This window comes from Myxine glutinosa, chromosome 7 (assembly GCF_964187855.1).
Source record: "Myxine glutinosa chromosome 7, kmMyxGlut1.1, whole genome shotgun sequence".
NCBI classification, from domain to species: domain Eukaryota; kingdom Metazoa; phylum Chordata; class Myxini; order Myxiniformes; family Myxinidae; genus Myxine; species Myxine glutinosa.
The window spans coordinates 42595483-42613355 of NC_136267.1; the positions used below are offsets into that span (position 1 = coordinate 42595483).

At 42.7% G+C, this 17873-nt stretch overlaps 1 protein-coding gene across 4 annotated transcripts in view; it reads right to left on the minus strand.

Annotated features, from left to right (window-relative positions):
• Window positions 1–17873, minus strand: part of LOC137431166 (uncharacterized) — an 808282-nt gene that overhangs the window by 497177 nt on the left and 293232 nt on the right. For all 4 annotated transcript variants that reach the window (XM_078781584.1, XM_078781583.1, XM_078781585.1 and 1 more), the window contains one exon: window positions 283–346. In XM_078781584.1, the coding sequence (XP_078637710.1) occupies window positions 283–346 (64 nt within the window). The remainder of the gene's footprint in view (window positions 1–282; window positions 347–17873) is intronic.

A 17873-nucleotide genomic window follows, 5' to 3' on the forward strand; every position in this document is an offset into this window, starting at 1 on the left:
ATCAATGTGTCATAATATATACTTACATCAAGTTTGGTCAACATCTCATCACTGGTTCACAAGTTAGCACATAACAGAATTTTTACCTAATTGGACCTCAGACATTTGACCTCTTGACCCCATAATATAATGAGTTTATCGTTGCATCATTAAACATCCTGTCTGTTAAAGATAAAGACAGATCCTTAAGACAGTAACTGAGAGACAATGAAGCATTGCAAGGTTCAGGTGAGCATTTATTATAATAACAGGTGAGTAAAGGTAAGAATAGGAATTGCTTACTGTAGAGAGGTCTGCCTTGTTTCGAACAATGTCTGCTTGTAGTTGTGTTCCATCCAGTTTCTCTCTGCCACACAACAAACACAACAGGACTGACAGTGAAAAACCATGCACTTCACAAAGCAGTACCCAATTGGGAATTATATCCACTAGGACGTGCCCGTACGTGGGTGCCCGTTCCTTGCCAAAAAAAAAAAAAAAAATGTCTTCGCCCATGCATGCATGGGCGTGCCCATGGGCCCATGGGCGTGCCCGTAAGTGCGTGATGTGACCGTACAATGAATGTATCGTCCCGACGCCGCAGCTCGGATGGCGCTGCAGTTAATCGGGCCTGTATCGGCAGAGTTATTATAAACGTGTACTACAATCGATCGTACCTTACAGCGTCTGCTCGCCACATTCAGCATCAGTACGTCGTCACTATGACTATCCGTAAGTCCGGAAGTGACGTCCTCATTTGACTGTCCGGAAGGTCGCATATCGCAGTTACGATGAATCGCAAATTAGTTTTAATTAGTTTTAAAACATAGTTTAACGCCAACATAGCGCCAACATAGTTTGCCAACGTGAAATAAATGAATACGCTCTCAAATGTGCCGTCCGAGGCAGAGTCTGTTCGCCACGTTCGGCACACGTGATAGCTCGCTGCTCTCTGATTGGTTGAATCGTTTTTTGGACATAGCTCGGTAACTACTTCTCCGATTAATATGAAACCTTGAAAAGGCACATCCTCAGGTCCCCAGCAATATACCTGGCAAGTTTCAAGTATATCGGACCCGTGGTTGTCAAGAAACAGCGGTCACAGACACACATACACACACACATACACACAGACATACACAGACACACACACAGAGATTACTGGAATTATAGATAGATATCTATCACATGGAAGAAGATGAATTGTAAAGGACATCCAGTGGTGTGCACATCTAAATTGGTGAAAATAAGCCCCATATAAATGCACAACAAAACCTGGGGTGTCCCTTTAGCAAGCGGCTTCCTATCGCTTGCCAAGCCAGCCGTTCCTTATCAACCGTTTAGCAAGTGCAGAAAGCGCCCAAAGCCTGGGGTGTCCCTTTAGCAAGCGGCTTGCTATCGCTTGCCAAGCCAGCCGTTCCTTATCAACCGTTTAGCAAGCGCAGAAAGCGATCAAAACCTGGGGTGTCCCTTTAGCAAGCGGCTTGCTATCGCTTGCCAAGCCAGCCGTTCCATATCAACCATTTAGCAAGTGCAGAAAGCGCCCAAAACCTGGGGTGTCCCTTTAGCAAGCAGCTTGCTATCGCTTGCCAAGCCAGCCGTTCCTTATCAACCGTTTAGCAAGTGCAGAAAGCGCCCAAAACCTGGGGTGTCCCTTTAGCAAGCGGCTTGCTATCGCTTGCCAAGCCAGCCGTTCCTTATCAATCGTTTAGCAAGCGCAGAAAGCGATCAAAACCTGGGGTGTCCCTTTAGCAAGCAGCTTGCTATCGCTTGCCAAGCCAGCCGTTCCATATCAACCATTTAGCAAGCGCAGAAAGCGCCCAAAACCTGGGGTGTCCCTTTAGCAAGCGGCTTGCTATCGCTTGCCAAGCCAGCCGTTCCATATCAACCATTTAGCATGTGCAGAAAGCGCCCAAAACCTGGGGTGTCCCTTCAGCAAGCGGCATGCTATCGCTTGCCAAGCCAGCCATTCCTTATCAACCGTTTAGCAAGTGCAAAAAGCGATCAAAACCTGGGGTGTCCCTTTAGAAAGCGGCTTGCTATCGCTTGCCAGGGCCAGCCGTTCCTTATCAACCGTTTAGCAAGCGCAGAAAGCGATCAAAACCTGGGGTGTCCCTTTAGCAAGCGGCTTGCTATCGCTTGCCAAGCCAGCTGTTCCATATCAACCGTTAGCAAGCGAAGAAAGCGCTCAATACCTGGGGTGTTCCTTTAGCAAGCGGCTTGCTATCGCTTGCCAAGTCAGCCGTTCCAAATCAACCGTTTAGCAAGCGCAGAAAGCGCTCAAAACCTGGGGTGTTCCTTTAGCAAGCGGCTTTCTATCGCTTGCCAAGCCAGTCGTTCCGCATAAATCGCTTCGCAAATCGCTCGTAAAATGAAGCAAGCGATTCAGAGAGGCGGCCATGGTCGGATTGAAAACGATAGACCTACGACAAATAGAACCACAATAGAACCACAATTAGAAATAGAACCAGAATAGAACCACCAAATAGAGCTGGGGTTGGCCTTTTTCGGGCACCTTGGTCCCCTTTTTTGAAGCAATGTTTTATGGCCGGATGCCATTCCTGCTGCCAACCCTGTTAGTCGCCTCTTGCGACACACAGGGAATTACCAGTGAACTGGTACTCAATTTGCCGACCTCGGAAGGATGACAGGCTGAGTCAACCCTCCTGGTGTTAATTCAGCGATTCACCGGGATTCAAACCCAGGATCCTAGGATCCCAAGCCAGCACCCTAATCGCTTAGCCAACACCTACTACAACCAATGAAATGTTCAAATACCCCTGTTATGTACTTGGTCTCTATATTACCTACACCACCGAAGTTGGATGAAGGTTATATTTTTCCCCCATGTTTGTCTGTCGGTGAACAGGATATCTCAAAAACTTGCGGACGGATTTTGACAAAACTAAGGGGATGAGATGGTAAGGTGACAAAAACAAGCCAATTAGATTTTGGTTCAGGTCTGGATCCACATCCGGGCCAATCAGTAGGAGACAAAACGTATACTGTTCACCCTAGTGGAGGTACGCTCTCTACCAAGTGTCGTCATAGTTATTTACTGTTTGAACATCAGTTGCATCGTGAATATGTCTATTTGGTCGGTTTGAGCCATCTAATGTGGGTTTGATTCCTGACTCGACTAAAAACTGTCACCTTAGCAATTACAGGTGGGGGAATGCATCAATGAGTGTGCCATCTTTCAGTGACATGCTAAGGTGTGTCTCCAGTCCACCATGCAACATTACTACTGCTACTCCTTTAAGGGCCCCAATTATTCCAACCTTCTTATAGATTTGATCAGGAACTTGTGTCGCCCAATTCTTTCACGAACTGGATGGGCAGAACCTGATGTTCACTTGAAGCTAATTACGGCAGAAATTTGCAATTTGTTCAGGGTGCCGGCGATAACACGACTACTCTTCGCGAAAGACAATGGGATCTTTAACATCCACCGAGGACCAGGTGCTGGAAGATCAGTCATATGGCGTTACATCCTTCCGATGGACGGCACACATATGGATGTATTGCCTTGCATGTGAAACACCAGGGTGACAGTTCATAGCTGGGTCAAGATCTGAATCCAGGCAAGACAGGTGAAAGGTGAGTGAACACACTCCTCAAAACTATCCTGAGTCTACCGAACTTAACTGTAAATATTAAGGATGCTGTGATGTCTTTCAAAAAGAATAGGCCATTGTTCTCATATTCTCGCTATAACCTCAGTGGCAACATACCTAGGGTTGTGCCTCAGCCAATAAGAAGCAGGTGTATGCATATTAGTTTAACAAGGTGTGTACTTTGGTATTGGGGCCAAAATAAACGTCCTTAGCGTTGTTATAATGCACTGGAATCTCTCATCAGACATGCCAGCCAGGGAGCCAGGGAAATACGGCCGTGGATAGATTCCTTTCCACAGGGGATGGGCTGACTATATTTTTTTTGACTCAAAAAGGCCTACTAAGCCCATATAGGTTAATTGGACTTCTGCTACCAACTGGGACTGACACAATCTGTCAATTTCCCAACCCGGATCTCAGTCAAGGAGCATCTTCTCTTCTAGATTTGGTTATGACAAACTTCTCGACAAATGTTTGCTGCTCTTCTTCTGCTCCAATCGGTTCATCTGACCATATGCTTGTTAAAGTGGACATCTCTCTGGCCATTCTCAGAGAGCCTCCTCAGTGCCGACAAGTCTGGCATTTCACTCAGGCCAACTTCAAGCAGCCATCAATCATCTGGACTGGTGGTCTCCCATCTCTACTGCCTCTGGCATCAACTCATCCTGGGAATTCTTCCAAAGCAAACTGCTCTCTCTCATGCACAGATTTATCCCATCTCATCTTCATTTGTCATACCCTTCCTCCCGTCCATGGTACACTGAATCTTGTGGTGAGGCAGTTGCCCTGAAACAACATGCCTTCGCCTCCTGGAAGGCAAATCCAATGGAGGGCAATCTCATTTCCTTTCACAAAGCCCGGAACAGGTGTGTGTCCACCTTCAGGAGGGCCAGGAAACAATATCTCTCTACTCTCAAGACTAAACTCTCAAACCTGCATCCCTCTTCCAAATCCTGGAGGCGTCTGGTCAAATCTGTTTCTGGTGTTTGTTTCCCCCTCCATCCCCTCCCTTACCTCAAACGGCTACACAGATGACTCCGCATGTGAAAAAGCTGAATGCCTCAACTCTGTGTTTGCCTCAACATCTTGTGTCCCAAACCCATCTCTCTCTGTTCCCACCTTACCCAGTCGAACCCAACTGCTCCGGGAACCTGTGTCCTTCTCTCGTGACAAGGTGGAGAAGTTTTTGTGAAACCACGACTCCGATTCTGCAACTGGACCAGACGGCATCAGCCCACGGGACCCAAAAACTTGCTCTGCCGCTCTTTCACACCCTCTCTCTGTTCTTTTCACCCTCTCTTTTGCTCAAGGTCATCTGCCATCCACTTGGAAATCAGCCAACATTACGCTTTACACAAAAAATGTGCAAAAACAGATCCTTGCAACTACAGACCAATCAGCCTGCTTCCAATTATCAGCAAAGTCATGGAATCCAACATTGCTTCAGATATCAAATCCTTCCTTTTCTCCAATGGCTTGATCTCTGATCATCAATTTGGATTCAGACCAGGTCATTCTACTCTGGACATGCTGATTCTGCTGTCTCAACAATGGATGGAGGTCCTCAATACCAAACAGTAAATCAGAGCTGTCGCCCTTGACATATCACGTGCCTTCGATACGGTCTGGCACCCCACTCTGCTCTCCAAACTCTCCTCCTATGGTATCCATGGAAATCTCCACGCATGGCTTGCGGGCTTCCTCTCTGGTCATAGTCAACATGTGGCCCTGAATGGATTTCTCTTATCTCCCCTTCCTGTTCAGGCTGGAGATCCCCAAGGCAGTGCTCTGGGCCCTGTGGTTTTTCTGGTCTTCATCAATGATCTCTCCGACTCTCTGGAAAATCCTCTCTATCTCTTTGCTGATGACTCCACTCTCTGCCGCTCCATACCTCATCCCTCAGATCGGCAGTCTGCAGCCTCCTCACTCTTTGCAGACCTCGACAAAATCACAGACTCTTCAAACAGGTGGAATATGCCATGATCTCAGGTCTCACATCCAGATCTCACGATCTGCCATGATCACCTTCACTCTTTCATTCCTCTTTTCTCCCTTCTCTGGAACAAACTCCCTCACTCTCTTCAATCCCAGTCCTCCGTCCAGGTCTTTAAAACAGATGTTCAGCACCATCTCTCATCTTCCCCCATCCAAAACCTTGATCTTTTCTACCCCTGTTAATTCACCCCAAATCCACTTTTTTGAAATACCGACTTCTTTCCTGGAAGTCCTAGAAGTGTCCATGTTTTTTTTTTACCTCTCCCACCTCCCCCCCCCTCCCCTTCCCATGCCCCCTTCCCCCAAGTCCTCTCCCTCCCACAGATCTCCCGATGTCCCTGTTCTCTACTGTTGTACTTGTGTGCTTCCCTCTCTCTTCCCATCTTGTCTCCCGCTCCTTTTACCATATGTTTTATGTGTCAGTTTGTTTTTTTGTGATTAATGTTAGCTCTTACACAAGCCTCGATCGTGTACCAAAAAATAAAAATAAAAATGGATGCTGTGGTTATCAAATGTGTAACAGCCACAATGCATTAGGCAGTGGGCAGTTTGTGATTTGCACAGACGGCAAGTGAGCCGGATTGCTCATTTTAATGTTGATATTTATCCTCCTGCCAACTAAACAGGGTGGATGTGTTGCCTGGACCCTCTGTTGGTTATGATCCTTGCAGCAAGTGCTGGTGTGGAAATATACACAGCATGGGTTGTAGCCTTGAAATACTTAAGAGTAGATGTAATGCAGTATAATAAAATGTACAATATTTACCGTATGCCTTCATCAATCACTCGGATTACTTGTAACTAACAAATTGCTAATTACTATGACTATAATTAGCAATGTGTAAAACCTGTCAATACTTAAGCAAACATTAACCAGAGACATAGGCATAGTAATCACTTTTAATTGCTCCCTTTCTAATGTGTAAAGCCTGGCCTCCTTTGACTGTTTGAAAAGCCCATTGTGCTTGCAATCTGCAAACAGATAAATAACTAAAGTAAATCAACAATTAGTGATACGAATGAGCTTTTCATTGAAAAATTACAGGTATAGTAATCTTCATGTAAATACAGCAAAAGTTATAAAATAAGATGCGGAAGAGGCACGTGTTAGCATTGCCTAGGAACCAGTTTGAGTATGAGCTCCATTGTCTTGGGTCATGTGGCCTGAAGTGAGCAGACAGAGGCTGCACTGGCTGACTTTTATTTAAGGATATTTTTGTTTATGGAAATATTTTAACAGTTTTGTGATTTTTCCAGGGACATTGGCTTTCAGTTGCATCAGTGTGCAAAATTTCAGCTTTCAAACCCACATAGAAGGTACGAAACATTTACATCAGTGGGTGAGGGTGTCAATGGTTGGAAAGAGCTTTATATATTGAATATAAATAAATTTGAAAGGCTCTGCTGGCTAAAGAATTGCACAAGTTTCACCAATTAGGTATGATCCATAGGATTGTACTGCAGCCAATAACAAGAATATAATTAAATTCTCGACTTCATAGACCAGTCCACCATGGAGAGGGAGCATCTGTGGCCCAAAACACGTGTCCATGGATGATAAATATATATATATATATATATATATATGTATATATATATATATATATATATATATATATATATATATATATATATATATATATATATATATATAGATATATATATACAGACTTGGCATTTAATATGGAATATTTTTTTTGTGGGGGTGAACTTACTTTTCAAGATGTCTTAGAACCAAAAGTTCATTGGAATTATGTTTAAATTATTCCAGATTTTGTTAATGTGACCTTTAAAAGAAACAAAAACCACATTTGACATTTCGAAACAAATAAATTGATCCTTGAAAGTGATGAAAAGTGATATCGAAATCAATTCACAGACAGTACTGTGTTAAACTTCTGTACGTTTTCCAGAAGTGTCTCTTTATTTTGCACATTAGCCAAAAAATTTTTTAACAAAAACAAAAGTTAAATTACGACTGGGATTACCGACAGTAAAATTACAGCTCAGTACTTCGTGTAACCCCCACGAGCATTCAGGAGAGCACGTACACGTTGAGGTATGCTGTTCACGAGATTTGCCAAGGTTTGGACAGGAATCGCTTGCCACGCAGTGACAATAGCCTGCTGCAATTCACGCACAGAGGTCGGCTGCTGGTCCAAGAGGTCGATTTGACGTGTTAATTCTGCCCACAAGTTCTCTATCGGATTCATATCCGGGGACATGGCAGGCCACTCCATATGCTCTACACCACGGTCAGCAAGAAAGTGTTGGATCAGGCGAGCACGATGAGGCTGTGCGTTGTCATCTTGGAAGACAAACTTTCCTCGAAAGGCTGCACGAGCAAATGGAAGCAATGTTTCTTCCAGAATGGCCCTGTACTTGAACTGGTTCAGGTTTCCATTCAGAACAACCAGGTCAGTTTTACCCCCTGCATGAAAAGCAGCCCAAACGGTCACCCCACCACCTCCAGCTTGGACTCTTGGCACTATACAATCTTGTGTTGTAGGCTTCATGCACTTGTCTGCGCACTCGGACGTGGCCATCTTGACGATAGACCAGAAATCTAGACTCGTCAGTGAATATCACGTGATTCCAGTGTCCTGGCTGCCATTGACGGTGCTCTCTGGCCCACTGCAATCGGCGCTGGCGGTGTTGTCTGGTCAGGCATGGCTTTCTCAGGGTACGCCTGGCACGATTGCCTGCTTGAACCAGTCGTTGGTTGACTAGCCTTCTGGATGCAGGCACATTTGTCAGTTGCTGCCACTCAGCCCTAAGCCGATTAGCTGACTTGGTACGGCCATTGCGGACTAACCAGTGCAGCTGGCGATCATCCCTTCTTGTGGTTCTGCGGGGACGTCTTTGCCTCGGTATTGGAGTAGGGACACCCCTCTGAGCATTTCGTTTCAGGATATTTGACACCTGACCTTGAGTGATGCCATACTGCCGAGCAATAGCACGGTTTCATGCCGTAATTTCGTAAAGCCACCACTCCATGACAAACAGCGTTGTCGAGTTGACGGACCATCTCCAGAGGAAGCGGCAATAACTTTTGGAGACGTGCAGCAGTTGTTTTCCACTAATACAGAACGCAACAACCCTTGTATACCCGACTGTGAAGCCAATCATCAAATGCACCTGTCCATACATTTTGCCATGCCACCTGTGATATAATCCTGTTGTTGACTTCTTGCTGCGACAGACAATCAGTGACATGGTTCTTTGAACAAATAAATCACCAAAGTGTAAAAGAAACTCACCAGATTGATATACTGAGTTAAGAAAGTAAACCCAAGTCAAGAAAAAAAAAAATTCCATATTAAATGCCAAGTCTGTACATATATGTGCGTGTGTGTGTGTATATACTGTATGTATAATTCAAACAAGGCCCTTATAACCCGATAAATGCATCTTGGCATTAAACGCCATGAGTACATGCGTACCGCAACGCTTTCTGCCCAGATAGCCTCAGCAATGCATGCACACTCAAGTCTATTTTAAAGAGTGAGGATTTAAAGGTCACAAGTAAAAAAACAGTGGAGTCACCGATCATGCTTTTACCGTGGTTATGAGCTCATCAGGACTACACACCACCTAATCGTTTACTTGTGACCATGCAACCTTGTCGGCTCTATACTGTGTTGCACCCCCTATCTTGCTAGAGAAGAAAGGCACAGTTATTGTGCCATAACAGCTGAAGCTGCACGATCTGAGGACAGTAATGTGCATCTGCCACATGACAACATTACCATGGCCTCACTGCCATACCAACCAGGACGTGGGGTTACGGTCGGGTATAACAATAATCCAAACAAGACCCTTCTGTCTTGACAAATGCGTCATGGCATTAAATGCCATGAGCGCATGCATATCACGACACTTCCTGCCTGGATAGGTTCAGCAGTAAACACTTGAGTCAATTTAAAGACTGAGGATTTGAAGCAGAATTTAACGGAGGTAGATAATTTGAGACTTAGTAGATCTCCGTTCCATTGGGACTGAGTCAATCATACAAGTGGAGGTTTTGCAAGGTAGAAAGAGAAAGTACGAGCCACCTTCTATCGGGATGTAAAAAACTCATGTCAGAGCAGCTGTGCACACAAAGGCACAACAAGGTATGTGGAGTAATCCACTGGCACATCTGCAGAAGTCTCAATATTCCAGTTCCAGAAAACTCGTGGAAACATGAACCAAAAGCAATCACTGTAAATAAGGAAGTAATGCTCACCTACAACCTAATGATCCCATCGAGCATGAACACAGAAAACAAAGCATTGTGACTGGATATCGTGGTGAGGTACACAAAAGAAAAGAAGGCATTGCTAATTGAGGCATCAGTACCCAGCGATTTTGGCCTAAACACCACAGAAATCAAGAAAATGACCAAATACCGAGATCTCAAAAATGAAGTGAAAACACCCTGGAAGCTGAAGAGCACTGGAATTGTACCAGTGATTGGAGCAGCGGGAATGATATAAACTATAAAGAACCTCACAGAGATCTTAAAAACCATCCCAGGGAATATTACAACAAAAAACTGCAGTTAGAAGCTGTCAGAGTCTTGGTGACGATCCTTCGGAACCTTCGAGCCTTCGGAACAAAACTTTGAGAACAAGACAACTTCACAAACTGGTCCATGAATCATGACGAGAGGTCGATACTTCGAGACCTGGGAGGACTCCGTTCCACCTTCTGAAACTGGCAAATGGAGATAACACACAAACTCTCCATTGTATTCCGGCCTCTATAAATTATACCTGAGTACCTACCTCGCAGAGTTGAAGCACATGTACATTTACTGTTTGTTTGTCACTGTCTCTGTTGTAGAAAATAAGAAACTTGATAATTTCTCAGTGACTTTCTGTTGCAAGAGAGTTATCCTTTCCACCAACAAACATTAATGCAGATTTTTTTCAAAGGCACTGTAGATGCAAGAGAAAACACCCAATAACAGGAAGATTATTAGCCCTATTTGCAGTGAACCATAGCATATGGCATATGGATGCAGATTGTCTCTGTGATGGTAGATAGTGTCACATTAAAATATAGCACAGAAAGCTTGCTCTTGCCAGCAGAGTACAAATGTCTGCCATAAATTAAAGTGCAAATAATAACCTGGGAGTGAATAAAAATTACCAGAAAACATTTAAATTACCAGATTCACGAGTTTTGTGAAGGAGTAAAAAAAATTTTCCACACCTGACACAATCGGTTTGAGAAGATGGTTTGAAATGATAGAAAAATAATAAAATATGGGTAAAGTATTCTCATTTTCCCCCAGAAAGATATATAAATTCGATTTCCAGCGTCTCTGCATCCGCTTGATGAAACGCTACTACATAATCAAAGCAGAATATTATTCCTGTCCCTCACTGGGAACCTGCAACAAAAGGTCTTCATTTCCAGGTGGATATACAAAAGATTATGCCTGCCGCCATGATTGTTTGGTGACTACTTCATTAGCATGGGATAGAAGACTGTGCTGGGTATGATTCCTAAAAAAATCATCTTTTCACCTCGCACTCAAACCACTTCCTGAATCCTGAGTTCCGAGACTAAACAAATGGTGCAAAATATGAAAGTGCCATTTATAGACACTGCAGGCAGGGAGAGGTCAGAGCCAGTGGCACCATTGCATGTGCTCTATGGTGAAAAGGTATCAACACAATCATAAAAATGTTATAATATTCAGGATGGTTCAAAAGGCTGCCACAAATCTTCCAGACTGTAATGAAATCCCAGGAAATTGAAAAGGCGAGAAAAAGGATGTGATGGAGGAAAGGAAACAGAGGGTAGAGAAAATAATAGGAATATTAAGTAGAGCTACATTCAAAGTACACCACCCCCATCCCAAAATAAATAAATAAATAAATAGCATGTCCTCCAGCACGACATTGGTGCCCGGCGATGCCACAGTGCAGCACATGGAGAGAGAATTGGGACGGAGCGGTGTACAATAATGGATTGATTAATTGTGTAATTAAAATAAATAAATAATAATAGAAAAATAATAAATTCCTTTAATCAATTGGCTAATAGAATACCTAAAACACTACCGCTTCATCCAAATGTGTAACTTTTAAAAAAAAAATTGATCGAAAATTTAAATAATTAATCGATTAATTGATTAAACAACTAGAAACGGCACTCAGTAGAGAGCATATCTCCGCCTGGTGAACAGTTTACGTTTTGTATCTCACTGATGAGCCGGATCTAGATTTGGACCTGAACCAAAATCCAAACACCTTGTTCTTGTCACACACACAACTTGTTCAACAAGTTTCGTCCAAATCCATCCATAACTTTTTGAGATATTCTGCTATATGTTGATTTTAGCCCTATCCCAATGGTGTGGAATCACTTAAGAATTAAATAATTCTCATATCCGAATCCAAATTCAGATCTTCACCAAAATCGAATCTATTTGTCCTTGTCAGACACCCAACCGGTGCACCAAGTTTACTCCAAATCCATCCACAACTTTTTGAGATATCCTGCTATGTGTAGTTATTAGCCCAATCTCTCAAATGATGAAGAATCACTTAAAAATTATAGTAGCCGGATCCGAATACGGATCTTCACCAAAATCTAATCATTTCGTCCTCGTCACATACGCTACCGCTCTGACAAATTTCATCCGAATCCGACCACAACCTTTTCAGATATCTTGTTCACAAAAGGACAGACAAACAAACAGACAGACAAGGGTGCAAACATAACCTCCATCCACCTTTGGTGGCGGAGGTAATAAATAAAAAGTCAAATCATTTGGTCACTGTCGTGTTCAATTATAAGTTTCCTAGCTTAAAAGGTGCCTGCGATATTGCCCAGATGAGAAAGAAAATAAATAACTAAAAAATCGATAAAAACGAAGTAATTAATCAATTAATTGATTCATCAAAAAATGAAAAATAACGTTTTTGCAAAAGCACTTGTTCACTATTGTGCCCACATTTCAGCTTCCTATCTCAAAGGATGGCTGAGATATTGTGCGGACCAACAAACATTCAAGAAAACAGAACAAGAGAGCATACCTCCGCCTAGTTGGCCAGATCACTCAATAGTGAAGAATTACTTTTTAAATTATAGTAGCCGGATCCGGATCTTCACCAAAATCGAATTGATTCTTCCTCGTCACACACACAACCTGTCCAACAAGTTTCGTCCAAATACATCCATAACTTTTTGAGATATCCTGCTATGTATCGTTTTTGGCTCTATCTCCCAATGGTGAAGAATCACATAAAACATTTTAGTAGCCGGATCCGAATCCAAATCTTCACCAAAATCTAATTATTTCGTCCTTGTCACATACACTACATCTCTGCCAAATTTCATCCGAATCCGTCCTCCACTTTTTGAGATATTTTGCTCACAAACAGACAGACCTCCATCCACCAGACCTCCATCCACCTTTGGTAGCGGAGGTAAACAGACAGGGGTGGAAACATAACCTCCATCCACCTTTGGTGGTGGAGGTAACAAACAACTAAGAAAATAACCAAATGGAGTGAAAACTGAGTACGCCTTTTCTGTGCGCTTCATCGCCGGTGATGACGTCATGCAGTGCCTGGAGATGGATTAGGAAGGAGCGGTGCACAACAAGAAAGAGGAATGAAAGCTTGCAGACCCTCACCAGGACTTGTTATTTGTGGGTGGTGTGTTTTGTGTGGCAAATAAATGGAAGAATGTACTATATGAAAGGTCATTCATTGCAAACGAAAGGTCTAGAATAGATGGTCTAGTTGTAAATGTGTAAAGGTCAAAGGTCTGAAAAGTTGTAAAGGTCAAATGTTCTGAAGGTTGAAAGGTGTAAAGGTCTGAATAGGTATAAATGGGTCTAAAGGGTCGAAGGTGTCGAAAGGGTCTTAAAAGGTCGAAGGGATATAAATGGTGTAAGTTAAGGTCTAAAGGATCTAGATTGCCTGAAGGAATCTAAAGGGTCTTAAAAACGTCTAAAAGGGGTCTAAAGGTCAAAAGGGTCTGCAGGGTATTCAAAGGTCTGCAGGATAAGAATGTCTAAAGGTCTAAAGGGTAGAAAGGAGTCAAAGGTTATTCAGGGCTTGAAAGGGTCGGAGGATCTAAAGTGTCTTAGAGGGTGTGATGGGGTCTATAGCATCTTAGATGTCTAAATCATCAAGCAAGGAAGCAGCACGTTCAATTTTCAGTCTTTGGTATGACTCAGTCAGGGTTCGAACCTCTTACCTCCCAGACTCAAAGCGGACGCTCGAATCATTATGTCACTGAGTCGGTGAAAATCGAAAAACCGAGCAACAACCGAAAAGGGAAGTGTACAATAGTCATATGTGGCTGCTGAAGTTCACACCAACAAGCTGTGCAGAGCTGCTTCAGGCTCAAATCCTCTTGATTAATTCATGCACTCATAGCCAGGTGACAAAGAGATGGACGCTGGGAATATTGTACAGATGTAGATTTTCGTGGTGAGTAGCTTGATCTGTACAGCTTTCTCAGACAAACCATGCAACTTGGTTGGCAGCTGCTTGGGACCAAAATGCAGAGCAGCAGATGGACGGCAAGACACTGGCACCAGAAGGGCCCTGGCATGCTGGCATTGGAAATGAGCTGATTGGGTGAGACCCACAAAGTGCAGACAGGTGCTACTCCTGCACAGACTTCCAAATCTCTTCCACTTTCTGCTACCTTGGGAGCACAGTTCCACCGACAATGCACAATTATTCCCACTGTTCAAATATTTGGCACAATACGTTAGGATGTAAATCATGAATTAGATCTAATGGAAAGGAATCGCAATTGAACCAACTTAAAAAGAAATACAATGTCAAGCTTCAACTTTGGCTCTATCAACACTTAAATTACAGTGCCTTCAGAAAGTATTCACACCCCTTAACTTTTTCACATTTAGTTGTGTTAGTCTGAACTTTAAAATTGATTAAACATTAATTATTTTTTTTGTCACTGATGTACACATAATACCCCACAATGTGAAAATGAAAATTTTTTGACCAACTAAAAACATGTTTTTAGAAATCTTTACAAATCTATTGAAAATGAGACACAAATATCTAATTTACATAAGTATTCAAACCCCTGAGTCAATACTTAGTATAAGCCCCTTTGGCAGCGATTAAAGCTTTGAGTAGTCTTGGGTATGTCTGTATCAGCTTTTCACATCTGGATTTGGGGAGTTTCTCCCATTCTTTCTTGCAGATATGCTCAAGCTCTGTCAAGTTGGATGGGGAGCGTCGGTGAACAACAATCTTCAAATCTGTCCACAGATTCTCAATGCGATTCATGTCTGGGCTTTAGCTGGGCCACACAAGGACTTTCACGTTCTTGTTCTGAAGCCATTCCAGTGTTGCTTTGGCTGCATGCGTAGGTTCATTGTCCTGTTGGAACATAATTCTTCACCGCAATTTAAGGTCTTTTGCTCTCTGAAGCAGGTTCTCCTCAATGATTTGCCTGTATTTGGCTCCATGCATTGGTCCCTCCATCCTTACAAGCCTCCCAGTCCATGCCGCTGAAAACCATCCCCATAGCATGACGCTGCCACCATAATGCTTCACAGTAGGGATGTTGTTAAATGGGTGATGAGCTGTGCTCGGTTTCCACCAGGCGTAGCATTTGACATTCAAGCCAAAGAGTTCAATTTTTATCTCATAAGACCACAGAATCTTTTGCCTCATGCTCTAAGAGTCTTTCACATGTCTTTTTGCAAACTCCAGGTGTGCTGTTATTTGCCTTTTTCTCAGGAGTGACTTCTGTCTGGCCACTCTCCCATAAAGCCTAGATTTGTTAAGTGCTGCAGAGAGTGTTTTCCTTCTGACAGGTTCTCCTATCTCAGCCAAGGAATCCTGTAGTTCTATCAGAGTGGTCATTGGGTTATTTGACACCTCGCTGACCAAGGTCCTTCTTGACCGGTTGCTCAGTTTGTTCAGACGGCCAGCTCTAGGAAGAGTCTGGGTAGTTCCATATTCATTCCTTTTCCTAATGATGGAGCTCACAGTGCTCTTGGGAACTTTCAACACACTAGAAATTGCCTCACAATTCTATCTTGGAGTTCTACAGACAGTTACTTGGATTTCAAGGTTGAGTTTCTGCTGTGACATGCACTGTCAACTGTGGCACCCTATAGAGAATGGTGTGTTTCTTCCTAAATAATGTCCAATGAATTGTATTGGCCGCAGGTGGATTCCAATCACGTTGGGGAAACATCTCAAGGATGATCAAAGGAAATTGGAATCACCTGAGCTCAATTTGGAGTGTCATAGCAAAGGGGTTGAGGACTGTCTTCTTCACTGAAGACATTTCAGCTTTAGTTTTTTTAATACTCTGTAAAAAGTTCGAAAGAAAAATCCATTTTGACATTATGAGGTATTATGTGCAGATCAGTGACAAAAAAATCTCAATGTAATCCATTTTTAATTCAGACTGTAACAACAAAATGTGAAAAAGCCAAGGGGTGTGAATACTTTCTGAAGGCACTGTATATTGCAATAAAAACAACTGACAATTGGGGTGACCCAAATAAGGATAAATGCAATTTCACGTTAAGGGCAGAGAAAATAATCAATTTTGCTGGTTTATTGTCCGATCCAGAAAAAGAAAAACTCCTTTGTTTGATGCGACCTTTTACATTTATTAATTGTATTTTATGATTTCGTTCAGAGGAAGATATGGATTGGTCTGTTTGGTATTTAAATCTGTGCTCTTGTCTAATGACTCAGTAAATGGAATTACAATCGATACTTATGCAAAAATTAATTGATATTTACCTCCAACATCGAAGGTGCACGGAGGTTATGTTTTCACACCTGTCTGTCCATCTGTCTGTGAGCAGGATATCTCAAAAAGTTATGGACAGATTCCGACGAAACTTGGTGGACAGGTTGGGTGTTTGAGAAGGACGAAATGATTAGATTTTGATGAAGATCTGAATCCGGATCCAGATATGATAATTTTGATAATTTTTGTCTTACAGGTGATAATTTTTGATAATGTGATAATTTTTAATTGATTCTTCACCATTGAGAGATATGTTGATCAAAAAATAATTAATTGATCAAAAACGATATATATCGCGATATGTAAAAAAGTCGTGGATGGATTACCACAATATTTGGTGGTTGAGTTGGGGTTGATGACAAGAACCAGCTGATTTGAGTTCAGGTCCGAATCCAGATCTGGGATAGAAAACCTAAACTGTTCAGCCTTGCGGACTGCCAAAATCTAGGCTCTCTGCTCACCTTCACTCTCTCATTCCTCTTTTCTCCCGCCTCTGGAACAAACTCCCCCACTCCCTTCAATCCCACTCCTCCCTCCAGGTCTTTAAAACAGCTGTTCACCACCATCTCCTTTCTTCCCCCATCCAAAACCTTGATCTTTTCTACCCCCACTAATTCACCCCAGATACACCTTTTTGAAATTCCAACTTCTTTCCTGGAAGTCCTTGCAGTGTCCATATGTTTTATACCTCTCCCACCTCCCCCCAAGCCCTCTTCCTCCCACAGTTCTCTCGATGTCCCTGCTCTCAAATGTTGTGTTTGTGTACTTCCCCCTCTCTCCCCATCTTGTCTACCGCTCCCCTTATTTTGTGTTTTATGTGTCGGTTTGACTTTCTGTGTGATTAATGTTAGCTCTTTCACGAGCCTCGATCGTGTATACAAAAAAGAAAAAGAAAAAAAGTTATACTCTCTTCCGAGCGCATTGCTATTGTCAACCATGTACACAACATACAGGCTCATTCGTGATCATTAAAATTACAGAGACATATCCACAAACTTCTTCTTGTGAACAACAAAAAAGAAACTATAAGAAACTGTCATCAAAGTGGAAAAAAAAGTTTTCCAGAATGAAATCGATATTTGCCATCACACCAAACTTGCCATCCAATGTGCCATGGCCCATCAATTGAATCATATAATCCAACGCTACTCCAGTAAAACATCCTTCCAAACATGCTAGCACCTGCTGTAGCAGAAAGATTGCCTTATGTTGCTTTGTATTTCATTTGAGTGAAGCACTTTGGGCCATAAAATGGGAATTTAGAGCCACTGGGATGTTTTGAGTGGAAGATGCCATCCGGCATGCCCATAATGCTCTCCGGGTGTACTCGAAGCGGGAAGCAAGAATATTACTGGGGTACAATCATAATTACTAGGTTCATGAGTGTTATCATAATAATAAACATGTGATACAAAATATGGTGAGGTTTGGCTGGTTTCACTCAAAGCACCAAGAAGCACAATTCACCTGATATGACCTCCCTCCATTGCTCAACGTTGCATTATTTACAGGCAATAA